The 27,084-nt window shown below is 42.5% G+C and overlaps 1 protein-coding gene across 1 annotated transcript in view; it reads left to right on the top strand.

Moving 5' to 3' along the window:
• Positions 1-22,385, top strand: part of LOC145353036 (collagen alpha-6(VI) chain-like) — a 138,674-nt gene extending 116,289 nt beyond the window's left edge. Inside the window, exons 33-37 of the mRNA XM_080203359.1 lie at positions 844-925; positions 2,053-2,721; positions 15,658-15,754; positions 15,841-15,893; positions 20,539-22,385. Coding sequence (XP_080059485.1) covers positions 844-925; positions 2,053-2,721; positions 15,658-15,754; positions 15,841-15,893; positions 20,539-20,732 — 1,095 coding nt within the window. The 3' untranslated portion in view covers positions 20,733-22,385. The remainder of the gene's footprint in view (positions 1-843; positions 926-2,052; positions 2,722-15,657; positions 15,755-15,840; positions 15,894-20,538) is intronic.
• The last annotated feature ends 4,699 nt before the right edge of the window (positions 22,386-27,084 follow it).

Raw genomic sequence — 27,084 nt, 5'->3', positions numbered from 1 at the left:
AAAAATAAAAATATTAGTAGGTATTGTCCCCTCCCGTTTTCAGGGGATGAGATCAGCAGTGGGAGCAGGAAATCCCATGGGAATTCCAAAGTAATGGATTATGTCGGTGGGATTTTCTATTTTGATTGTCCCTGCCCACCAATGATATAATGGGAATCTCAACATTGACCATCAAGATTCCAATTTAAATTATGCTTCCTCTCACTGCAGCGCAGCACCGCACCACCCCCGCCGGGAACCATTCCCCTAGAATGTCATTTCATATCGAGGTGGATCTCAGCAGCTCCCCCTCAATGTGCATCTGCTGAACAGAAACTGCCAGTGGGTACATCCCTTCAAGTGAGGAGAGGGCCGTGCCTGACACTGCCGGAGGACAGTGCTGGGGGTGTTGCATGGATGGGTGTTCTGTATGGGGGAGGTGGGGGGAGGAAAGGTGTTCTGTGGAGCAGGGGAGTTCTATTTTTATAGAAAAAAAAAGCACCCCAATCTCTTACTAACTAAATTGCTTGTGGGAGCTCGCCCTACCAGCGTGACATCATGGGATCAGCTCCTTAACTTTCTTTCTGAGACTCTAAAAATACAACAGAGGAAGCTGACCTTGGGACCGACTGTTTCCACACTGTGGATGTCCTGCTCACTCACTCAGAATAGGTTAATGTCACGATAGGAAGACAGCAAAACAGGAGTCACCTTATGTTTTTTGCTTCTAATTGACCTGTTTCTGCCAGGCAAGGCAGTTAATATTGAGGCCTATGTTTCTGTTATTAAATTATTTAATTGTACTTACAAATCTTGGACAGATTTTTTAAACTTGAACTTTTTTTTCTTTTGTTTCTCCACAAGAATGCAGTGTTTGTTTTGCCAAGACAGCAGCAACGATCCCAAGAGCTGTTAAACCGAATCTATTTATGCACACTGTGTTATGGTATGATCTTAGATTCACAAAACACAAGTCTTCAATGTATTAAGAAATCTTGTGATTCACTTTCTGTCTGTTATTTCCTTTACCACTCCCAACTTTGGTGTCGGTTTAAAGACTTTTGTGTGATTAATGCAAATCAGCTATGTCAACTTATCACGCCATACTTCATACACCACTTAACCAGTGTTGGAACTGTAGCAATTCATGTTGTAGGTCTCAGCATCTCAGCTGGATTACATAATATATTATGCTCCAATCAACAATACATCTGTTCTTCCCGAATCATCTGATGTTTTGCTATTATTCCATAAGGTCAAAGTATTATTTTGCATTCAGGAAGTATGTATAACAATTTAATGGGGATATGTCTGTACATTCCCACCCTCTAACCTTGCTTTATCTGAAGATGATTCTTGGTCATAACTCTGTACATAAGTTCATAAGACGTAGAAGCAGAAGTAGGCCATCCACCCCATTGAGTCTTTTCTGCCATTCAATCGTGCTGATATGCTTCTCATCCCCATTTTCCTGCCTTCTCCCCATAACCCTTCACCCCATTACCATGGGAGATCTACGAGTAAATTATTACAAGTCCTTTGTATGTCTGTGTGCCCTATCTACCTTCCTGCTATCCTGATTCTTATTCATGTTGTTCCATCAATAATACACCATAAAACTGCCAATTTTAAACACTTAATAGAAATCTGTATGTTAACAGCTGTCTTTATTAGTGGCACCTTAGGCCAATATATTGTTTTCTGGCATGAGTTTCAGTAATCCTTCTCCAAACTCCATTAACATTCTGTTTATCAAAGAAAAATTATGGCCCAAATTCTATGATGTTGTACACCCTACCATAACTGCTAACAGGAATGGAGAATTTGGCACTCAGCCAAATCGTCACTCACACCAGCGGGACTGGAGAATCCCCACCACAGATGATCAGAGAATCCCAGCCTGTATCTTTAATTTGGCTATATATTGTCAAATGTTGGAAAAACATGCTCAATTTTTGGTGCTTAATAATCCTAACAACAAACCAAAACCCACACGGACACATCAAAAAACATGAACCCAAACATTTTGCTCAGCAAAATATTAACCAATAATTTCTAATGTCTCTTTTACAGATGAGTGTAGCCCTGATGACCGGTGTCCAAAACTCCTTCTCCCGCCTCCTATTCCAGTAAACATGGAAATAGCTTTTATTGTTGATGACTTACAGCAAATGGAAAGTGAGCAATCTGAAACAGTTCGGCATTTCTTAAACGTTATGGTTAATGAGTTTGTAAGTTCCGCTGAACCAAAAGCCTCTGATCTTTATCCCCGGGTGGCTCTGGTACAGCACACCCCAAATTCCACTCCCAGATATAGGGAAGGTCCATTAAACCTGGAGTTTGCGTCTCTGGATTACTCTACAAAAACCCTGAAGAAGAGACACATCCAGGACTCGTTCAGTCAGCGAGAGGGCCCCTCTGGCGTTGGCAGCACCATTGAATGGATCTTGAAGAATTTCTTCTCGAACCTCACAAATCAACACACTCACAAAGTTATCTTTACAATATTCTCAGGGGAAATGAGTCTTGATGAGAAGAACTTCCTGGAAATATCACGAGAAGCCAAATGTAAAGGTTGCACTCTGCTTGCATTGGCTCTTGGGGAGGTAACTAATGTCACAGTCCTGGAGGAGTTTGTTAGTTTTCCTTTTGATCAACATTTAGTTTTCCTGGACAGAGCCCTGGAGGAGGAAATGGAGTATGCACAAAAGTTTACAGTGGCTTTTCTGAAAAACTTGGCAAGTAAGTACAGTAATAATCTAATGAAAAGTTTACATATAAAAATATAACTTAATATGATAATATAAAAAACAAGAGCTTATCAAGTAACACTTTAACTCTAGTTGGAGTGGATTGTTATTTATCTATTTTAGCATGTGTTATATATTGAATTTGATATATCATTGAAAACTTAAGTGTCAAAGTCATTGGTAGTCTGCTCCCACTGTATATGTTGAGGGTCTTGACATAGACTTGAAGGAATGGATCTGTCTCTATGCTATTGATGCTAAGCAAGATATTGAGAGTGACAAAGGTTCTGTTGAACACAGTTACATATAGTTGTTGCTAGCAATAAACTTTATACTGCTATGCAACTGTCTTGATCCACCCTGTGCCCTGACAGTTACATTGGTTAATTACTTGCCTATACATCTAACTCAAAAATATGCATGATGCCTGTTACAGAGTCACAAACATGAGTGAACGTTTGCCAGAGGGATCACAGGCAATAGCGAACATTTAACATGGAGGCTGTACCTTTTATCCTCCAGCCTTACACATTTTTTATAATAATGCCACCATGCAGCTTCTTAAAGGTACAAGTCATTGCATTGCACGCACACAATCACCAAAAATCTTTGACCTCATTTGTGGCTGGGACTCTCCGGTGCCACTGAAAGCAAATGGAATTTAGGCTGGAACACCAATTCTCCATTCTCACTTGCAATGGGGCGGCCATAGACAAGATCGGAGAATTACACCCATTGGGTGGAATTTTGCCGATGCCTCCATCCAAGGTTCACACGATTCTGCCCAAGGCCAACAGAGAATGCCATTCTCCAAGCCTCGTCCGTCCCTGGAATTGGGGTGGGCATGTCAGTAAAATTCCAGCCATTATCTCAGCACCATTCACCCTGCAAAATGTTTATTAAAAGAAAAACCTTTTGGAGAACAGACATAACAATAAATATCAGGCATAACATGTTTGAGCCGTTGTATAGGATCTTTATGCAAGAAGATAATATTTTGGTGGGTGTATGACATGACCATATATTGTTGTTGTATGGTTCTCACGGTGTTGTAGGATGTCCTGTGGTTGTGTTCACTACGGGATCACCTTGCCTCACAGTGGTGGAACTTGTGTGGCTGAAATAACACTTTTTGGGGGCAATCCTATGAAAAATTTCTAAGTCAAAATGCACATGGAAGCAGGAGAGTTTCTGATCCGCTTTTTGGGTGAGTCTAAGGGCAGGATTTTCTGGCCGTACTTGACCAATATTGGAAAATCCTGCCTCAAAGTCAATGGACCTTTGCATTGTCCGTGTCCCCCCCTTACGATTCTTGTGGCAGGCAGGATGGGAAAATTCCATCTCAAATCTGTGATCTTATGCACTTAGAGCAAAAAAACCCCTTAGCCCATTTTTTTGCTTGTAGGGGGAGTGGGTGGGCAGGTCTTATCACCAGGAAGCTGGCTGAGAGCAGCAGACGGCACCATTGCGAATGTGCATGGATCTCTGCTCTGAGAGCAGAGAGAACTATCATGCAGCCCCTGCTGCCGTTATCTAGCCTCCATGGCCTAAAGCAGCGACCATGAGGCCCATGGCCTATTGTGACCCCCTCCATCCCTCCCTCCCACAGCTCACATTGCAGAATGCGTGACATTTGCCCTGCCCCCCACCATCATTGGACTGCCCTCAGTAGACCCCATGGTCTTGGCACTACTAGGTGACTGGTGCGCAGTGCTAGGCTGGCATGCCCAGTTGGTACCAACACCCTCCTGTGGGGCCTTAATGGCTTCCAATTCTACTGGCAAGGCCATTACATCTGGTCCATGTTGCTGGGGACCAGCTATGACTGTCACCAGAGTGAATCTCTCCCAGTGAGGCCATGGAGGCAAGTGTTCTGCTATCTTCAGGAGTTACATCCACTGCTGTGAGATCTTTAGAACTGACCACCGCCAACCATCACATCACCAACTGAAATCTGCTACAACTGTATAGGTTGAAGCCCTCAATGTAAAACTCAGGGAATCTGTCTCCATCCTTTTCTATGCTAAGTAAGATATTGAGAATGCCAAGGGTTCTGGTCAAACACTATTACATGAGGTTTATTACTAGGAACAACTATACAGGATGTGTACAGGCCTAGGTCAAGCCTGGTTCCTAATAGTCACATAGGTTGATTACTTAACTATCTACCTGACTCATAAGGTAAAAATGAACAAAGTCAGAAACACTAGTGAACGTTGCAATAGGTATCAAAGGCAATAGTGAACGTCTAACATGAAGGCTTACACATGGTGATGTCACAGGGATGGCACAATGCAGCTTCTTAAAGGCACATGTCATTGACTGCATTGGCATGCACACAATATCACAACATTAAATACTTTCAGTGCCTGTTGCACCTTTAGGTGACTTGTCAATAAGCATTTTCAGTGTTCCAGCTGTCACACTTTGTGACACATGTGCTACAATCCCAGTTGATGTTATAACTGGACAGCAAGATTCCAAAATGGAATCCTGGCTCAAAAGACCATGATGTGGGTATGCCGGTGTTGGACTGGCGTAAACACAGTAAAAAGTCTGACAACACCAGGTTTTAGTCCAACCGATTTATTTGATAATAGACTCACAAGCTTTCGGGGTTAGTCCCTTCGTCAGGTGAATGGAGAGTTCTGGCCTCAGACAGAGCATATAAAGCACAGACAGTTTAGATCTCTAAACTTCGTCACCTGACGAAGGGACTAACCCCGAAAGCTTGTGAGTCTATTATCAAATAAATCGGTTGGACTAAAACCTGGTGTTGTCAGACTTTTTACTGTGTTCAAAAGACCATGGGCAGGATTCTCCAGCTGTTCACACCAGCAGGATTCCCTGCTTCAGCTGCAGTGAACTGAGAGTTCGCCAAGTTCCCCATCCTCACTGGCAGCAGCGGTGGGGCAGAAATAGCTGCAGAATTCTGGCCCATAACTTTATTTTTTTTTACAAAACATGGAGGAACAGAATCACAGGACTGCTAATAAATTTTAATAAGAAAAAAACATTAAACATGAAAAAATTGAATTATGATATAATAATCCTTAATCCCCTTGTATCTTAACAAGTACACACAGACTTTAAGATTAAGATGGATTGCAAAGTGCATCCTAAACTACAATGGTCTCATTAACACACAAAGTACCTTTCAGTGCACTGTGGTCAAATACATACAGCTGAATTTAAGAGAACAGAGATCAAGGTATTGTCTAGAAGGAGAAGTTAAAAAGGTGCTCTGAATTAGAGAGAATTGCAGTAATCCTATTTAAAGTGGGAAAGCAGACTTCATAGGTAAATCAAATGGTTAATGCCATTTTAATAGAGTTTGGGAATTAAGAGTCAAATACACATATTGTGTTCTGAATCCAAGTTGGTGTCTGTGGATTTCTCCTCAGAATCCCACCAGATGATTGTCACATAAGAGTTTCCAAACTCCACTCCCAAAGACATTTTTAAAATCCCTTTCACAATAATGCTTTCCATTTGTGGTGTGCATTCTGAAACCCAATCCAGGTTTTCCAAATGACTCTTCGAAACAAAGCTTCCACTTCATTTTTAACAGCGAATCCAATATCCAGGTTTTACATCACCTCTTTTAGGATTTCTTTGTCTTGACTGCTGTACAAACTGTTTACAGTTGCTTTAACTTTTAATTCCCAGACTCTATTAAAATGACATTAACCATTTGATTTACTTATGAACTGTGGTTTCCCACTTTAAATCTGATTACTGCAATGTCTCTTTAATTTAGAATATCTTGTTTGCTCTTCCTTGAATTCTTCTAGACAATACCTTGGTTTCAGTTATCTTAAATTCAGTTGTCTTAAGATATTCTTTCTGTTCTAATTCCCTGGTTATCTGGACTGTAACTGGTTCTTTAGGAGGCCAGCGTCTTTGCAGCTCCAGTCCTGATTTCCTGATCAATAAGGGAATTAAGTGTTATGGAGAGCAGGCGGGTAAGTGGAACTGAATCACTTTCAGATTGGCCATGATCTTATTGAATGGCGGGGCAGTCTCGAGGGGCTAGATGGCCTGCTCCTATTTCTTATGTTCTTATGTTCCTGTTCAGTCTTTCTTCCAGCAGAGATGTTCACTCCTTGATGTCCTTCTTACATTGCAATCTATCCAGCTAAAACAAACTTCAATGTTTTTCTACCTTACAATGCCCCCAGTTGCTAAGCAACCACTAAGTTTATTTACTCTTCACACTGTAGACCTTTCTAAGCACAATAGAAACATAGCTGGAACTTAACCAACTCCTCATGTACAAACACTTTTGCCAAGCGTGAATCTAACTATAGATTTTACCATTCCAGGCACAGAAACATTAAATTAAACCCACTTATAACTTTACCTTATTTCTATTGTTTACCAATACTAATATACATCCCTTAAAATTACCTTTATTTTCCTACACACTTTTACCCTGAGTATATTAACCTGAGATTGTGCTTCTATATTCCATATATTCCAGCCTTGGATGATTGTCTGTGTGAAGTTTCTCCCCATGTCTGCATGGGTTTCCTCCCACAGTCCAAATATGTGTGGGTTAGGTGGATTGGCTATGCTACGTTGACCCTTTGTGTCAGGGGGACTAACAGGATAAATGTGTGAGGTCAGGGGGATAGAGCCTGGGTGGGATTGTGGTTAGTGCAGACATGTTGGGCCTCTTTCTGGACTCTTGGAATTCTATAAAGATGGTCTTTTGACAAATGTATCTTTTAAAGATTTTACTTGAAGGCCTAAACCCCTACCAAACCTAGACTTAATATTTTTACCCATGGGTCTGTGAGCTTTTTTTGGATTGTGTCTTCTGAACATCTGCAGTGAGGCATCGGTTACAGTCAGCTGCACTGAGGGGATTTTTTTTCCCCAAATTGCTAGCACATTCCAGTAGCTTAGGAAAAACAGAAGATAGATTTCAGAAGCTCGGCTGAGATAAAACTGATGTTGTGATTTTTTTTCGTGAGGATTTGTGTGTTTGAAATAATGGAGTGCTGACAACATATAGTTTTGAGCTCTATAAATGTTAGAACAAAATATTTTGAATTGGATCGAAAATGTAGGAGAAAGAGTGGGGGGGGTGCAGATGGGGGCAGTGGGGGGGTGCAAGTAGCAGTCAGAGAATTCAGATTAAAAATACCAGTGGAATTTTTAAACCAGCGAATCAGTTGCTAGCAGTTAGGAAAGGTCAATTTCTTCACAGACAAAGCAGCCCATTTGATCAGCAGCCCATCTACTATCTTAAACATTCACTCCCTCCAAAGACACACAGTGACAGCAACGTGTACCATCTGCAAGGTGGACTGCAATAAGATGCTAAGCCTCCTGCAATTGCACCTTTCAAGCATGCTCAACGGAAATTTATTCCGATGGTCAAAAAGGATAGTAGGAGGAGAGGTAATAAGCCGTGGATAACGAAGGAGGTGAAGGAAAGTGTTAAACTAACAGCGGAGGAATTTAGAGTAGCTAAGAGTAGTGGGCGAGAAGAGGATTGGGAGAGGTTTAAATGTCAACAAAGATTGACAAAGAAGTTGATAAGGAAGGGTAGGAGAAACTATGAAGCTGGGCTAGCGCTTAATATAAAAAAGGATAGCAAGAGTTTTTATAAATATATAAAAAGGAAGAGGCTGGCTAGGGTGAATGTTGGTCCTTTAGAGGATGAGAAAGGGGACCTAGTGGTAGGGGATGGGGATATGGCTAAGGTATTGAATAACTTTTTTGTTTCTGTCTTCACGGAGGAGGACGTGAATAATTTGCCGGGTGTTAGCGATAGAAAGGTGGTAGGACTGGAGGGTCTTAATGACATTACTGTTGCTAGAAAGGCGGTGCTCGACAGACTGGAGGGGCTGATTGTGGACAAGTCCCCAGGACCGGATGGAATGCATCCGAGGGTTCTGAAAGAAATGGCGGAGGTGATAGTGGATGCCTTGGTGGTTATTTTCCAAACGTCGCTGGATTCCGGGGAAGTGCCGGATGATTGAAAAACGGCTAATGTTACGCCTTTGTTTAAGAAGGGTGCCAGGCAAAAGGCGGGGAATTATAGGCCGGTTAGTTTAACGTCTGTGGTAGGTAAAATGTTAGAATCTGTCATTAAGGAGGAAATTGCGAGGCATCTTGAAGGGAATTGCTTGATAGAGCAGACGCAGCATGGTTTCATTAAAGGGAAGTCGTGTCTGACAAATTTACTGGAGTTCTATGAGGATGTGTCTAGGGCGGTGGATAGAGGAGAGCCGGTGGATGTGGTCTTTCTAGATTTTCAGAAGGCGTTTGACAAGGTACCTCACAAGAGGTTATTGCAGAAGGTCGAGGGACATGGAGTTGGGGGTAGGGTGTTAGCGTGGATAGAGGATTGGTTGTCAAATAGGAGGCAGAGAGTGGGGGTCAACGGGTGCTATTCGGATTGGCGGATGGTGACTAGTGGAGTGCCCCAGGGGTCGGTGCTGGGGCCTCAGCTTTTTATCATTTATATAGATGATCTGGAGGAGGGAACCGAGTGTAGAGTGTCGAAATTTGCTGATGATACCAAGATTGGGGGAACGGCAAATTGTGCGGAGGGTGTGGAGAGTCTGCAGAAGGATCTAGATAGGCTGGGCGAATGGGCCAGGAAATGGCAAATGGAATTTAATGTTGGCAAGTGTGAGGTGGTCCACTTTGGTAGGAAAAATGGTAGGAAGGACTATTACTTACAGAGCGAAAAACTGCAGCAGGCGACGGTGCAGAGGGACCTCGGGGTCCTTGTGCATGAGTCGCAAAAACCCAGCTTGCAGGTGCAGCAGGTGGTCAGGAAGGCGAATGGGATGCTGGCCTTCATAGCGAAGGGGATTGAATATAAAAGTAGGGAGGTCTTGCTGCAGCTGTATAGGGCATTGGTGAGGCCGCAACTGGAGTACTGTGTGCATTTTTGGGCGCCACACCTGTGCAAAGATATTTTGGCCTTGGAGGGAGTGCAGAGGAGGTTTACTAGGCTGATACCGGAGTTGAGGGGGTTGAGCTATGAGGAGAGGCTGAATAAACTGGGCTTGTACTCGTTAGAGTTTAGAAGAATGAGAGGAGATCTCATTGAGACGTATAAGATGATGAATGGGATGGATAGGATAGAGGTGGAAAGACTCTTCCCGCTCAAAAAAGACAATAGGACTAGGGGGCACAGCCTCAAGATAAAAGGGGGGCGGTTTAGAACGGAGTTGAGGAGGAACTTCTTCACTCAAAGGGTGGTGAATCTCTGGAATTCTCTGCCCGTTGAAGTGGTGGAGGCTGCCTCGCTAAATATTTTTAAGACGCGGGTTGATGGGTTTTTGATAGGAGAGGGGATTAAGGGTTATGGGGAGAGGGCGGGAAAGTGGAACTGAGCCGCGACAGATCAGCCATGATCTTATTGAATGGCGGGGCAGGCTCGAAGGGCTGGATGGCCTACTCCTGCTCCTATTTCTTATGTTCTTATGTGACCTCAACCAGCCAGAAACAAAGACTGGCGGTGCTTAGGAACATCACTATTTGCAAGAGGTGTTTCTCTCTCTCTGGAGTTTGCTGTTTGAGTTTTGGAAGACAGATGTCTGTCTGTATCTCTTTCCATAAATATTAAAATACTCTAGGACTGCTAACACATACTAGTACATAAGCCTGTATTATTTGCTAACTGATCTGTAAAGGGGTTTAAGTCCATGAGGAATATTGCTTAAATTGGAACTAATTGAGATGGGCCAGCAGATGGGGTGCTGATTAAATGGGTTGTTTTGTCTGTGATGAAATTATAGCAATAGTGTCTTGCTACTGCAAGCCAAATGTCTAAGCAGATCAAGTTTGAATGTTTAACAATATCCATTGAAGTCATTTACATTACAGATCAGAGAAAGTTTACAGTAATTAGCAAGAATCCAAATAATATACAATAAAACTGAAAATATTTTTTATAAATATCTATATTTTGTGTGAGATTAAACTAATATGTAACTTGTTTCAGAACATTTTGCAGCTGCAGTTTCGGCAGGTATGTTGGTGGTAAGATGGCAGCAATATGTCTTTGAGTTACGACTACATAGGATTGCAGAGAATAGGAGCAGGATTAGGCCATTTTGTCCTTGAAGTCTGACCCCCATTTATTATAATCATGATTGATCATCCAAATCAGTAACCTGATCCCTCTTTCCACCCATATCCTTTGATCTCTTTAATCCCACGCCTTATATCTAACTCCTTCTTGAAAACAATGTGTTGGTCTTAACTGCTTTCTTTGGTAGAGAATTCCACAGGCTCACTACTCTCTGGGTGAAGAAATTTCTCCTCATTGCAGTTCCAAATGGTTTACTCTGTAACCTCAGACTGTGACCCCTATTTCTGGACTCTCTTGCCATCAGGAATATCCTTCCTGCATTTACCCTGTCTAATTCTGTTAGAATTTTATAGGTTTCTATGAGATTCCTCCCTCATTCTTCTAAACCTCAGTGAATTCAATTCTCATCAAGTCAATCTCTCCTCATATATGAGCCCTGTCATCCCAGGAATGACGTAGTGGGACAGGAATCCCACTAAGACTCTATGAATCAGTCTGATAAGCCTTCACTGCACTCCCTTCATAGCAAGAACATCCTTCCTCAGATGAGGAGACCAAAATGGTGCACAATATTCCAGGTGTGGTCTCACCAAGGACCTGTATAATCGCAATTAGATATCCCTGTTGTAGTACTTGAATCCATTCGCTATGAAGGCCAATGTACCATTTGCCTTTTTTACCGCTTACTGCACCTGTACGCTCACATTCAGCGACTTGTGTACAAGGACAACCAGGTCTCATGGCAGATTGCCCCCTCCCAATCTATAGCCATTCAGATAAATAATCTGTATCTCTGCAACTTCTCACAGCTCATCCTCCCACCTAGCTTTGTGTCATTTGCAAATTTGGGGATATTACATTTAGTTCCCTCGCCTAACTTTTTAATAAACGCTGAATAGTTAGCACTGATCCATCTCAATACGCTACCCTGAATCCTATGCTCCTTAATTTTATGTGCTAATCTCTTATTTGAGACCTTGTCAATCAGCCATGATATCAATTGATTAATTGGCCTTCTGAAAGTCCAAAAATTTTACCTTTCAAGATGGAACGTAAATGACCTCTCAACACCTTAGATTGAAGGATCTAACATACAGGGTTCTAGCAAAAATAATGTCAGCTGAGTGCAACCCTAAAAGCTGCGGCTACATGTACACCACCTCCATTAGCCAATATTCAGTTTGTATTTCCCAATCTGGCAATCCTAATTAGAGTACCATCAATGTAAATGACTGGTAAAGTGTTCCAGGAATGTGGCCATCATTTCATTTCATTCAGCAAGAAAGAAAAAGAAAGTTTGTTCTACTTGGTATGGACAAACATCCTCACTTTCACTTCAGTAACGAATAAAAATTACATTGCACTTAAATATTCAAGAATGCTGGTTCATGTTGTGGGACTAATATAGTTCCCAAAAAGCTGATAACTCAAAAAAAAAGTGCTTAATTTCCCTCTTTCAACTGCCACACTTCAAATTGTCACTCCTCACCCCCGTTCTTGCTGACATATTTTTTCTCTCTCTCAGTTTGAGCCGGTACTCTCCTTCCCTATTGCCTCACATTAATCTAATACTCTCCTTGCTGCCCAATCCCATGGGCCACTCCCACATTCTCCCTAACTGCCTTCAAAGCATCTCTCCCAGCACTTCTCCATTGCTATCCATTTCCTTGAGTTACTCTCCTCTCGTCATGCTTTGCCTTAATTGCAGTTATATTTCCTTCTTTCCCATTAAGGTACTTTGCCATCTATTTTCCCATTTCCCATTTCCTGTTTATGGGAGGTTGGCAGGAAGGTGGAGTGAAGGCCACGATCAGATCAGCCATGATGTTATTAATTAGCGAAGTAGATGGGAGGGTTCAAATGACCTATTCCTGCTCCTACTTACATTTTTGAGTTCTATCTCCTCTATTAATATCCATTTCCCTTGTTTCCTTCATTCTCACTCTTTTTCCTTCCTTCTCTCCTCCAATGACACTCTTTCCTCCCATTGCCCCCCTGCGTTGTAATCTATCTCTCCCTTTATTATACTGCCATAAATTTCCTTTTCCTAGCTCCTTCATTCCTGTCAATTTGCCACCACCTCTTCCCACTTCAGTGATGTCCATTTCACGTCTCATTTCCAGTTCTACCTGAAAACTGCTGCAAGTAATGGAGGTGATTATTGCAAATGTAGGTGGGAATTCCTTTTCAGCTTAGAATTCTCATTCACTCTATATTTTAATTCATGCGACATGGGCGACACTGGCTGAGCCAGCGTTTATTGCCCCTCCATTTGAACCGAGTGGCTTGCTGGGCCATTTCAGGGGGCAGTTGAGAGTCTATCACATTATTGTGGCTCTGGAGTTACATGGAGGCCAGACCAAGTAGGGACAGCAGATTTTCTTCCCTAAAGAGCATGGGTTCTTCTGACAATTGACAATGTTTCATGAGGTCGCCAGTAGATTCTTGATTCCAAATATTTTTGATTGGCTTCAAATTCCACCATCTGCTGGGGTGGGATTTGAACCAAGGTCGCCAGAACATAAGCTGAGTTTCTGAATTAATAGTCTAGCAATAACATCACTAAGCCATCGCCTCCCCTTTGTAACAACTGAAGACTTTTTCCCTAGAAGTTCTTGTAGGAGTGATTTTGAGGGGAAAGGAAATTTGTTTGCATTGATCTTTTGACAGCAATTGCAAATTTGTGGAATTGCACAACAAAACACTGCTAATATGGAACATAGATAATTGGCATGTATATAATTGCAAGATCTGGAAATGATTTAAGGGAAAGCAGGGATGACTGAAACAGTCTGAAATTGTTTTGGGAACAATCTGAATTTCTGTATGACAGCTTTAAGGAAGTTATCTTTCTGAGCACTGAGGGTTATGACATCGCCTGGGAATTGCCAGATGCACGGTCCAAACTGCCTCTTTCAGCATTGTTCCAAGTTTTAGTGCTTTGGAGCACTTCCTGAGTCCTTTCAGAAAATGCCTGCTTCTCAATGAAGCTTAGGGCTGGGATTTGGTCACTAAGGTGAGTAGCTCAAGTTGGGAAATTCCTGACTTCCTGTACTGGGATTTTTGCTGTGGGGCAGAGGGTGGGGGTGGGTAAGCTCAGGTGCAGGATAGTGTGACCTGCTGACCCTGAAAGCAAAGCACAATCAGCCATAAGTTCAAACACTTACAGCTGCGAGCTGGATAGAAGGTCCACCTCAGTTCCCTGGGACTTTGTCGTAGTTGTTTTAGAAGATATTAGGCCCCATAGACCTGACCCTTTACACTCTCTCATCCCTGCACCTGCCCCCTTGGCCTTTCAGACCCTCAAGGCATCTCAAGCCTTCATGCCCAAAGACTACTCTCCATTCTACCTCCACACCCTGTAACATATTATCCACTATGGGAAGACTTCAGGTGATTATAAAAACTTCAAACAATCCAATAAACTCTTACTCTTACACATTTGATAGCGGGAAGAACTAACATTCATAAAGCCCCATTCAAAGCTTTAAAATCTCCTCAGGTGATTTATTTCTTATAGAAATAAGCAAATCTCAATTTTGATGCCAGATCAAAGACATCTAATCCTGTAATAGCCTCTTTAGGCTGTGAATCAAACTGTGAACTCAAAACCCCGCTGCTGGGATATTTGGATCTTCTAAAATTTAGCCACACCTTAATGATGACATTTAACAACTTTAGGTTATAAAAATGGTTATAAAGACCTTATTTGCCCTTCAAGAGGGTTGACATTTCCTCCATCAATTTGTGACTCCTACACTGCAGGTCAAGGCCCTTGGACCAGCCAAAATGGGGTTTGTTTGAACTCAACACTGGCAAACATTGTATCTGATGAACTTCATAAACTGAAGTTCCACATCCAGGTCCCAGCTACCATTTTCAAAGGTGCACAAATCATGCCCTTATTTTCATCTTTACTTCCCAATGTGTGCTCTCCTTCAAACCCTGCTGGATATGCCAATGAAAGAAGCACGTATTTTCAACAAAGTAACATGAACATTTATAAGAATATTCTGATGAATGCCTTCAGCATTAAGAGCTCATTTCATATTTTCAATATTCAGAGATACAGAGAATCTAGGCTCTTATTTTCTTTTTAAAGGAAGTAATGTCACATATTAATAAGTGCTACAACTAAACGAGGCATCAGATTTGGATCCTAACCATGGATCATTAATCCACAGTTTCACATAATGTTATAAGTTTGTCCTAACCATTTCAGTCAAAGACTTTGGTTTGGAATGTGGTTTCCATTAATGCGCTCTCCCTTTTCAGCCTTCTGTAGCATTATAACACTTTTTTATTTTTCCTATGTTAAGTTGATCAGTGAATCAAGGGAGAATAAAATGATTGCATAGAGATTTTCTACAGCCATGGAAAATTATTCCTGTTATACTAATCGTTACTAAATCTCTCCGCCAATACCTTTGGTTTTAATTGTTTGAGTTGGCTAGTTTGCTTATGGCTTGATGTCTTCTGTGCGGATTGGGGGATTATCTAAATTCTCTAAGAGATAGGGTGGAAGTTACTGGCTGCCTCCGCCCCCACCGTGGTATGTGCGCTGCGGCAGTGGAGATGGCCCACCATTGCCTGGCGGCTGAAACTTCCAGTCTCACTGCTGTCAATGGGGTTTCCTGTTGTTCCGCTGCTGGGAAATCCACAATGAAGGGTTACTGGGATTAGAGAATCCCGTTGGTGGGAACAGCTGGAAAATTCTGCCCATAATTGAATTATGTACTGATCATAACTGAAAAAATCCTTTCATGAAAATGACACATAGCTGTAATCCTGTTACATTTTGTGTTATTGTGTGGGAATCTTGCTGTCATTCTGAAAATGCCTAAAATATTTTATTTATTGTTATAGCTGGAATCAACAACTATCCACCTCCATCTCTAAAGACCGAATGCGAAGGAATAAATTCTCAGAACACAAAAGAGCAAGAAACATTTCCTGAAGTGGTGTATGTTTTGTAGACATCTGCTATTGAATTTTGAACACAGGATGTGTTTTTCCTTCAATGATTAATGTATTATTTCCTCATTACAGCATGAATATTGAGCAAGATTTTGAAGAACAGAAAGATGATACCAATATTTATGGTAAGCAGCCAAACACATTTCTATTAAGAGGGGATTTTATCTAACAGTGGGTGTGGGAGCAACAGCATCCATTTGAAGACAAAGCCATTTGACCCCCTCCCCCCTCATCAACACCCCAGTGGCCAACTATCCATGTGAAGTGAGCACAAAAATGAGTTGTCCATCTGCCAGGTAGTAAAGATCAATCCACCTAGAGATTGCTAATCATCACATAGTAAGTGTGTACAAAGAACAACAAAGAAGAACAAAGAACAACCCAGCACGGGAAACAGGCCCTTCGGCCCAACAAGCCCGCGCCGCCGCATCACCCTACACCTATTCTACCCTGCGTATCTACAAATAGAACCCCTGACTTAGCCAGATTCAGGGGAGAATAGTGTCAATTTGGTAAAACCAATCAGCCTAAGAGCACATCTTTGGGGTGTGGGAGGAAACTGGAGCGCCCGGAGGAAACCCACGCAACCACAGGGAGAATGCACAAACTCCCACAGACACAGGCCCAAATCCATGTATCTGCACAGCTAGCAGTGCTAGTCACCGAGCTGTTGCGGCGCCCGTCTACCGGTCCAGGATCAAGCACACACACCAACACGAAGTACTAGGCCACTCCCGGAACCTCCAGGAGCAGCCTACGCACGACCCACCGTGTGCATGCCCCTCGTTTGATAACGAGGTGGACCTCCACCTGCGGAATAAAAAGACAAAAACGTTAATCACAAGCCTGCCTTTCCGGTGTCTCCCGAGGTTCTAACCCTTATTCAATAACCCCTACCATAACCCTCCATCCTCGTTTCACTCATGTGTCTGTCTAACTGAACCTTAAACGAGTCCAACGTTCCCGCCTCCACCACCCCACTCGGTAGCGCGTTCCATACCCCCACTACTCTCTGCGTAAAGAACCTTCCTCTCATATCCAAATTATACCTCTCCCCCCTCACCCTTAAATCATGTCCTCTTGTATTCGTAACCAATCTAGGGAGCAGTCTCTCACTATTGACCCTGTCTATTCCCTTCAGTATCTTATATACCTCTATCATGTCACCCCTCAATCTCCGTCTTTCCAAAGAGAACAGTCCCAGTTTCTCCAACCTTTCCTCGTAACCCAACCCGTCCATGCCAGGCAACATCCTGGTAAACCTCCTCTGCACCCTTTCCAGAGCCTCCACGTCCTTCCGGTAGTAAGGTGACCAGAACTGGACGCAGTACTCCAAATGCGGTCTAACCAACGTTCTATACAACTGAAGCATTAGACGGCAGCTTTTAAACTCTATACCTCTTCCTATAAAGGCTAGCATTCCATAAGCCTTCCTGTAGGTGCTTTTATTAGGATGGTGTCACTCCAGTAAATGGGAAGAGAGGAAAGAAGCCTTGGCAATAAAGAATCAGTCCTTACTTGTAAAGTAGTCCAGTTTAAAACTTTCCTTTTATGACCTTTGTTTCTTCGCTGACAAATTTTGTCTGGTAAAATATTATCAGGATCTTAATGACATCCAGGAATCTCAATTTGCAGAGACTTCTGCCTGAGTAAGGTGGGGGCCTCAATCACCTTACAAAGAACTTGGTTAAAGCAGTGGCTAGTGTGAATGGAGTTGAACACAACAATAATCTAATGGAGATTTTTGAAGAAACCTCTTTATCTGAAAAGTGGTAAGAATGTAGAGCTTGCTACTGGAGAGAGAAGTTGACGTGAACAGTATTGATGCATTTAAATTCAAGCTGGACGAACATTTGAGGGAGAATGAGGTGAGGAGGTTACAATGGTAGATTTAAATGAGATAGCATGAGAAGAGGCTTGAGTGGAGCATGAACACTGGCATGGATTGGATGAGCCAAATGGTCTGCTTCAGTGCTAATTATCCTATACAAAATAAGTTTATAGAGGCATTTTTAACTCTGCAGGTATCCTATTGAGCAGAATGCACTAAAATTAGATCCTAAGCTGCATTTTTGTCTCTGTGGCCGGTGTTCAAAGTTGGGAAATCCCCCAGCTTGCTGTACCCTCCTTGAGGTAATGGAGGCCTGAAGGGTGCGATCTTTGTTCTGTGGGGACCAAGTTGGGGCTGCTATACCCAGATGATAATCAGAGGATGCCACAGATACCAGGTGTTTTAAACATCAGAGCCTCGAGGCCTCACTCTTCACTTCCTCAATAACTACACCTACTCCCCATGCCCGAACATGCCAACAAATGCCCCCACCCATCCATGAGCCTTGACTGCACTTGTGCCAATTTAGTGCCAATCCATGCCCCCATCTACTGCCATGGGAAGACCTCAGAATCTATACTGAGCAATAAATTAAGTTTTAAACATCTATTATGGACTTTGCTATATAAAAAACATACAAAATACTCATTCACAAAAACCTATTCAATGCACTTAAATCTCCAGAAGTACATAATCCATTATAAAAGCAAACATTTATATTTATAAAACAACATGAAAGACAGCTGACCCTTTAATAACCTACTGGAACTGTCAATCAAACTGTGAACTTATAGTCCCCTACTGTGATAATGATAGGTTTTGGAAGCAATCAAACAATAATGATAGCACTTTGAGATATGTCAACAAATAGCTATTGAAACTACAAGTATAATTTTTTAAAACTCACAACACAGTTTGTAAAGGGATTTAAAATAACTGCCTGACAGCCCCACAAACTTTATCTGCCCTCGACTATTCATGTTTACCCTAAAAATTTGTAACTCAAACACTACAAGATAGGGCCCTCCAGTGAAAATGTGGTCTGTGTGAACTCAGCATTGAGTTTAAATGCCCTACTGAGCTTGGGATTCCTCATGCGTGAATCATGTCCTGTCTCTGTTCTCCTACAAGCCAAAATAGGATCTGTTGAGAATGTGGTTGGATTTCTGAATCCAGATTCTTGGCACTATTTTGCATAAATCACATAGACTTCATGATGCTGTGAAATTCTAGGTCTTTTTTGTGAGATTACTAAATATTATATGAAAGTTTTACAAAATGCACAGATGTTGCCATTTTTCCTATTCACTAGATATCGGGGTCCAATGTCCAATGACCTTCCTTTCCTTCTACTGCTTGAGATTGCCTCAGGCCTTTTCCTGAGTGCTGACCTGCCCAGGGAATGTAACTTTCTGATTCCATCTGCCAGTCACTTTATCATTTCTTCTGGAAGTTTGATCTGAAATATTAAAATGTGGTTCAGGAGTTAAAACAGCCCAGGCCTCACTCTGGCATCGCCATCCAAGTATCCTGTTCATGCTGGAGTTCCTAGTTGTGTCCTTAGGTAAAATCCGAGCTTTATTGTTTATTTGCTGTTCCTGGCTTTGTCTTCACGGCTGCAGCCACATTAGGAAAAATGCAAAAGATCGAGAAAATAAAGGGAGCATGCGTAAAAGGTGTGTTCATGAAGTGGTAATTTTTAAGCAAGCTCATTTGGCAAGAAGGATTCACCAGTGCCAAAGGTCTGGATAAGAGAAAATGCAGCAGGGTTGCAGTTATAGCACCCAAACAGGAGGCAATAAGCAGAAGAGCTCTAAAATGGGAGAAAAATTATGTCTTTGTGGGACTTGGCTGAGACTGGGATCTCTAAATATATGGGAAGTAAATTGGAGAGAGAAGACACCTCTGTTGGAAAAGGAACAATCTTCAGGAAAATTCACTGGAAAGTATGATCTTGCCACTATTGGCATTTATATACGGTAAGCCAGGACGAAGTGGCCGGCAGTGGCTTGGGAACTAAAATTCCAGGTGGGGCAGAACTGGTAGGTTGTGCTTGAAGGATTTTTGTCCATTTTTTTGTACTGCCTGATTTTGGGTAGGATCATGATGGGAAATTCAGCTCCTACATTCTTTCAGTCCCTCCTAGAGGGGATATTACATTAAGTTTGCTAAATTAAAATATTTGCATGTTTCGGTTTCTTCTATCGTTCATGCTTTCAATCAAAAGTTTCTGTTCATTTAATCTGATTCAATCAGCGAGATTGAATCAGATTAATATAAATATGTAATAATAAATCTTTTTCATTCCTTTTTGGACAACAGTGTTTTTAACCCTCCATGAGCCTCATAAATGATACCTGGTTATTATTACATTATTAAGGGGGGGTGGGGGGGTGATGGCCTACGGGTATTGTTGCTTGACTATCAATCCAGAAACTCAACTAATGTTCTGGGGATCCAGGTTTGAATCTCGCCACAGCAGACGGTGGAATTTGAATTCGTAAAAAAATCTGGAATTAGGAATTGACTGATGACTGTGAAACCATTGTCAAATGTCGGAAAAACCCATCTCGTTCACCAATGTCCTTTAATGAAACCTACCGTCCTTATCTGGTCTGGTTTACGTGTGACTCCAGAGTTACAGCAATGTTGCTGACACGCAATTGCCCTCTGAAATGGCTTAGCAAGCTACTCAGTTTCAAGGACAACTAGGGATGGGTAATAAATGCTGGCTAGCTAATGATACCCATGTCCCAAGAATGAAAATTTGCTGTTTGTCGGAGTTTGCCAATGTACAAAATAGCTACTGCATTCTCTACGTTACAACAGTGATTACACTTCAAACGTATTTCATGACAGTAAAGTGCTTTGGCATGTCCAATGGTCAGGAAAGGCGCTATATAAATATGAATGAAAGTCTCTCTTTCTTTCCATTCCAGACGAATGTGCACTGAAACCCGATGAAGGGGAATGTTTCAATTACAGCTTAAAATGGTTCTTTGATAGAACATTACGGGTCTGCAAAAGGTTCTGGTATGGTGGCTGTGGAGGAAACAAGAACAGATTTGACACCCATGAGGAATGTGAAGCCTTATGTCTACATCTGCCTTCTAAATACTATGGTGCTATCTGATGAACTTGACACAGACATAACATTTCAGTATAGTGTACCACTTCCTATTTACATATAGAATACCTCATTTATATTGATACATCATGTTTATACTTCCTAACGTTCTTTTTAAGATAATTATTAGGAATTAGAACTACCCCATTTACACTGTGTCTCAACTCTGGGACAGCTCTGCAATGGATACGTGCATTTTTCTGCTGTGAAGATTTTATTTGCAAGAAAGGAATAGAGCAGAAAGATGGCAACAGGATTGTCCAGTAACAAGGGCTGAACATCAACTGTGTTCCAAGAATTATTTTAAAGGTTACAAGTTTATAAACAATTAAAATTTAAATTAGAACTTAAGAGTGGTGTTAATATAGCTTCACCTGTTTTTCCTCCTCTGGAGGTGACATGGTAGCACAATGGTTAGTGCTGCCGCCTGACAGAGCCAGAGTCCTGGGTTCGATTCCTGGCTTGAGTCAGTGTCAGTCATGAGTTCTCCCCATGTTTGTGTGGGTTTCCTCCCACAGTCTGAAAGACGTGCTGGTTAGGTGCATTGACCTAAACCAGGCACTCGAGCGTGGCGACTAGGGGAATTTCACAGTAACTTCATTGCAATGTTAATGTAAGCCTTACTTGTGACTAATAAATAAACTTTAAAACTTTGTATGGCTTTGCGGAATTCTAAACACAATCTAAGCCTTGCGCACAAATACGCTAGAGGAAATATGAGCACAGCAGCAGGGCTGCTGAGGTTAGACCTTCCCATTGCTTTTGGAGACTATCAAACATCCTGATTGTGTTATACCTACTGGGAAATGGGAAACATTCAAGCTAAATGACACCACAGGAAATTTCAATACTGTTCAGTGGAAATAGAGGAGCAAGAACCCTTCACCTCATTCCCTCCTGCTCTGCATTCAGGACTGCTGATTCTCCATGAGTAGGATAAAGAAAAATTGACCCTATTCTCTGCACAGCAGGGAGTACTGTAAATGCACAAAACAGTAAAATGTATCATAACGTGGGAAATAGACAGACTGCTTTATTTCCTGATTTTATTGAATGAATGAAAAATAATTGCTTTTACTCAACTGGTTGCTTTGCACTCGAGAAGCTCCAGGCTAATGTCTAAACAAAGCCACAGCCATGAGGATATTGTCACTGGTGACCGGCAAAGAGGCTGGATTTTTTGATATGGTTCATATTGAGAAATCCATATCCATATTTGAATGGTGTATGTAATGTATTGTTAGGAGATCTTGGCTGGAATTTTATCATTCCCCTTGCCACGGGAATCAGAGTGGGCGAGGGGCAGAAAATGGAAAGGTCCATTGACCTTGGACGGGATTTTACGGCTTCGGAACACGCGAGGCCATAAAATCCCTCCCTTGCAGCGCAGAGGGTAGCATTCCTACCTTTGAGTCAGAACCCATCCCAGGACTTGATGGCCAAGGAAGGTGCATTCATAACAGCCAAACAGGTTGAGTATGCCAACCTGAAGTTATTTCCAACACGCCAATGCCTGACACTAAGAGCGGGAGGGACTCCTGGTTAGCCACACTTGATATGGAGTGGTACCCCTCAAGCTTAAAAGCCCCCCCCTAGTGATAGAGTAGCAGCTTTTCCAGGAATTACTAGCTATGGAAATGAATAAAAGTCTAGTGAACCACGAGAAGAGAATTGGAATGTAATGTTTTGCAATACTGCAGTTATGCAAATTGCACGTAAAATCCTTATCCAAATTAAAAAATGGTGGTGGTTGCAATCCCACTGTTATTTCAATCTGCTGCCATATTTAAGTTTGAGACCAGAATCTTTCAGAAATTTTTTGTGTAAATTTTGTTTCTAGTAATGGTTTGGTGGTTCTCGTGCTGAATTGCTTAATTTAATGATAAATAGCAAGTGATGCAAGCATTTCTAAATTGATTTTTTGTACCATCATATACAGAGATTCTGTTCAAAGCATAGTTCAAGTATAAATGTATTGATGAATGAGTTATGTATTTTTCAGAATTCAACCCTATATGCACACTAAAAAAACATGCAAAGTGAATGTAGAGACATATGAGTGGAATCAGTACTCAGGGTAATTAAAGGACAAATTAGAAATTTCAGTTCAAGCCAGCTAATAGGATTTACTGATAATACTGACTGTAGCAACATTCTTCATTTGCGTTTACCTTCCTAATTCCCACAAGACCATTCCTCTATGATGCCTGCAAAGTTCAACAAGGTGTTTGTGTGCTACACCAGAATCTTTGTAATTGCTTCTTTACTAACTAGTTCCGTCCACTAAATTTTTGACATTGATGTTCACTTCTGTTCAAACCAGTGTCACGTTAAAAAATTATTGTTGTCAATATTGGAAATAAAGATAGGCCTTTTTTTATATCTTCCAAATAACAATAGTTCTAAGGAAAACATTATTGTTCTTTGCTCAGGGTAGGGTAAGTAGTTATTTGTACGTTACATTGTATCTCTGAACCTCCAGTCAATGATGCATGTGGTACTTACTGGACTCAGAGTAGCCTGATGACTTTAATGAAATGCCAGTGTGATGATGTGTAAATTACAGCTGTTTTATATAATAACTTTTATTAATCTTTTAATACAAAGTGCATTTTTAAACTCAATTCTGGTTTTGTTTTTCTGAAAACTTATTTATTGCTCACGCTTATAAGTTTATACAAGATTCTTCCCATGCCAGAGTTTTTATGGTCAGTGAGAAATTCATTATTATTTACACGTTTCATGCCAGTGCAACTCCCACCTCAGGTAAAAAAAAACCCCTGCAAGTCATAAGACCATAAGATATAGGAGCAGAATTAAGCCATTTGGCCCATTGATTCTGCTCCATCATTTGATCATGGGTGATATGTTTCTCAACCCCATTCTCTCGCCTTTTCCCCATAACTTTAAATCGCCTTCCCAATCAGGAACCTATCTAACTCTGTATTAAATACACTCAAAGACCTGACCTCCACAGCCTTCTGTGGCAATAAATTCCAGATTGACCATCCTCTGGCTGAAGAAATTGCTCCTCATTTCGGTTCGCAAGGGTTGTCCCGTTACTCTGAGGCCATGCTCTTGGATCCTAGTCTCTCCAACTGATGGAAACATTTTCCCCATGTTTACTCTATCCAGGCCATGCAGTATTCTGTAAGATCCATGAGATCCCTCCTCATCCTAATAAGCACCATCGAGTACAGCCCCAGAATCCTCAAACACTCCTCATATGTCTAATCTTTAATTTTGGGGATTATTCTTGCAAACCCCCTCTGGACTCTCATCCTTCCTTGGATATGGGGCCCAAAATTGCTCACAATACTCTAAATGTGGTCTGACAGAGCCTTATAAAGCCTCAGCAGTACACCCCTGTTTTTGTATTCTAGTCCTCTCAAAATGAATGCTAACTTTGCATTTGCCTTTCCAACCACCAACTCAACCTGCAAGTTAACCTTAAGAGAATCTGGGGAGTGGCTGGCTTGGTGTGGGGAGATTGGTGTGGGAGGATTCTTGTCTGGCACAGGCCCCAGTGGGCCCCAATCTGAAGACCAGCAGATTTCTCATTACTTGGTTTACTGCTATCGTTACAGTATTGGGCTCCTTTTCAAGCTAAGGTGTAAAAACTCCCAGCTTATGGAGTTCCTGCTCCTGGTTCCAACACAGTGAAATTTTACCTTGTAAGGACTGGACAGGAGTAGTACCGCTTAGAGGGCAAGGAGAAAACTCCCCAAACATTACCGTAACCCTGGTCACCATGTTTTCTTTGAGTCCCTGCACATTCCTGCCAGAGCCATGTGGAATTTTGGTCAGCTTGATCTCTTAGATTTTGGAGATCATTTCTCTGGATGTTTGGGGTTTGGCTACTGAAATAAAAGCTCAGCACCCACTCTCGACTTGAGCACATCATTCAAGATGGCACTTCAGTGCAGCACGAGGCAGTGTTGCATTTCAGATGCAACACCAAACTGAGACTCTGTCTGCCCACTCAGGTCAATGTGAAATGGCATTATTCAAAGAAAAAGATAGTTCCATCCAATGGAGGTAGTGGTGAGGTATAGGAGTTGAGATAGGTGGTAATGAGATGGAGGGGTTGTGGGAGGCAATGGTGAGGTGGAGTTGAGAGAGGCAGTGATGAGGTAGAGGGGTTGAGGGAGGCCGTGGTGAGGTAAAAGGGTTGAGGGAGGTGATGGTGAAGAAAAGGGGTTAAGGGTGATGGTGTTGCAGTAGAGGAATTGAAGGAGGTGGTGGTGAGGTGGAGTTGAGGAAGGCAGTGATGAGATGGAGGGGTTGTGGGAGGCAGTGGTAAGGTGGAGCTGAGGGAGGCAGTGGTGATGTGGAGTTGAGGGAGGCAATGTGGAGATGAGGTAGAGGGATTCAGGGAGGCAATGGTGAGGTAGAGAAGTTGAGGGAGACAATGGTGAGATAAAGGGGTTGAAGGAGATGGTGGTGGAGGTAGAGGAGTTGAGGGAAGCATTGATGAGATGGAAGGGTTGTGGGAGGCAGTACTAAGGTGGAGTTGAGGGAGGCGATGGTGAGGTAAAGGGGTTGCGGGAGGTGATGATGAAGTAGAGGAGTTGAGGGAGGTGGTGGTGAGATGCAGTTGAGGAAGGCAGTGATGAGATGGAGGGGTTGCATAAGGCAGTGGTGAGGTTGAGTTGAGGGAGGCAGAGATGAGATGGAGGGGTTGAGGGATGTAGTGGTAAGGTGGAGTTGAGGGAGGTGATGGTGAGATACAGGGGTTGAGGGAGGCAGTGGTGAGGTGGGGTTGAGGGAGGGAATGGTGAGATGAAGTTGAGGAAGGCAGTGATGAGATGGAGGGGTTGTGGAAGGCAGTGGTAAGGTGGAGTTGAGGGAGGTGATGGTGAGATACAGGGGTTGAGGGAGGCAGTTGTGAGGTGGAGTTGAGGGAGGCAGTGATGAGGTAGAGGGGTTGAGGGAGGCAGTGATGAGGTGGAGTCTTTGAGGGAGGCAGTGATGAGGTGGAAGGGTTGAGGGAAGTGGTGATGGGGTTGAGGGAGGTGGTGATGAGGTAAAGCTGGTTGAAACAAAATGCGTGTGAACTCTAGCATTGTGTTGTTGAATGCTGTAACTGTGAGGCATTGTGTAAATTTCAAATTCTTTGAGAGAATCCAGAGGTAACTTTCCTGAAGGGGGGAAGTGAAGTGGTTGCAGTTAATTTTTGACTATGCCTTGATATGTAAGAATGGAACCAGGTTGGCCAGTCAAAGGCTGCAGGCAGGTCAAGAAGGGTAAAATGGATGATTTACGTTCGCTGTCATGTATGATGATAGCAGCATTTTGGTACTGTAACTGGAACAGATGATGTGGTTCTGATTGTTGGATGCCATTCATCTCAGTCCCACGACATCATTGTGGGGATTCAGAGGGGAGGCCATGGCATAGTGGTATCTTCACTTGACTAGTGATCTACGGTAAAGTTCTGGGCACCTGGGTTCAAATTCCACCTCAACAGATGGTGAAATTTGAACTCAAAAATTCTGGAATCAAGTCAAATGATGACCATGAAACAATTGTCATAAAAACTCCATCTAATTGACAAATGTCCTTCAGGAAAGGAAATCTGTCATCCCCACCCCAGCCTGTCCTACCCGAGATTCCAAGCCCACAGTAATGAGGTTGCGTCTTAACTATACCCTCCCCCAAGTGAGACATTCAGTTCAAAGGGCAATTAGGGATGGACAACAAATACTAGCCCAACCAGCAATGCCCACATCCCATGAAAGAATTAAAAAAAAATCTTCTGGGTAACGTCCTAGGCCAAAACAGCTTCAGCTGCTTCATCAATAACCTTTCATCCATCATACAGTCAAAAGTGGAGGTATTCGCTGATGATTGCACAATGTACAGATCACCAACTCTTCAGGTACTGATGCTATCTGTGCCTTACAGCTTCAAAACCTGAACAACATTCTGGTTTGGGCTGATGACATAGGCAAAATGCGAACTGAGGATCTGGGGAGGGAGTATGAAAAGCTGGGAATGGAATTAAAAAGTAGAACCAACAAGGTGGTCATCTCTGGGCTACTGCCTGAACCGAGTGCAGACGGGCGTAGGGTTGATAGGATTAAGGAAGTGAATGGGTGGCTCAGGGATTGGTGTGGGAGGAATGGGTTTGAATTTATGGGGCATTGGCACCAGTATTGGGGTAGGTGGGACCTGTTCGGGCAGGATGGGGTTGGTCTGAACCGTGCTGGGACCAGAGTGCTGGCGAATCGAGTAAAGAGGACTGTAGACAGGGCTTTAAACTAATTGGGGGAGGGGGGGGGGGGTGGAGGGTGCGAGGGTAGGTGACATTACGGGGTCTAAAGTTAAGGAGACGGTACAGGTAAGGGAAGAGGCC

This window comes from Carcharhinus amblyrhynchos, chromosome 2 (genome assembly GCF_965287045.1).
Source record: "Carcharhinus amblyrhynchos chromosome 2, sCarAmb.v2.hapA, whole genome shotgun sequence".
NCBI classification, from domain to species: Eukaryota; Metazoa; Chordata; class Chondrichthyes; order Carcharhiniformes; family Carcharhinidae; genus Carcharhinus; species Carcharhinus amblyrhynchos.
Note: the sequence above shows the minus strand (reverse complement) of the source record. Positions and strands in the feature narration are given on the sequence as shown.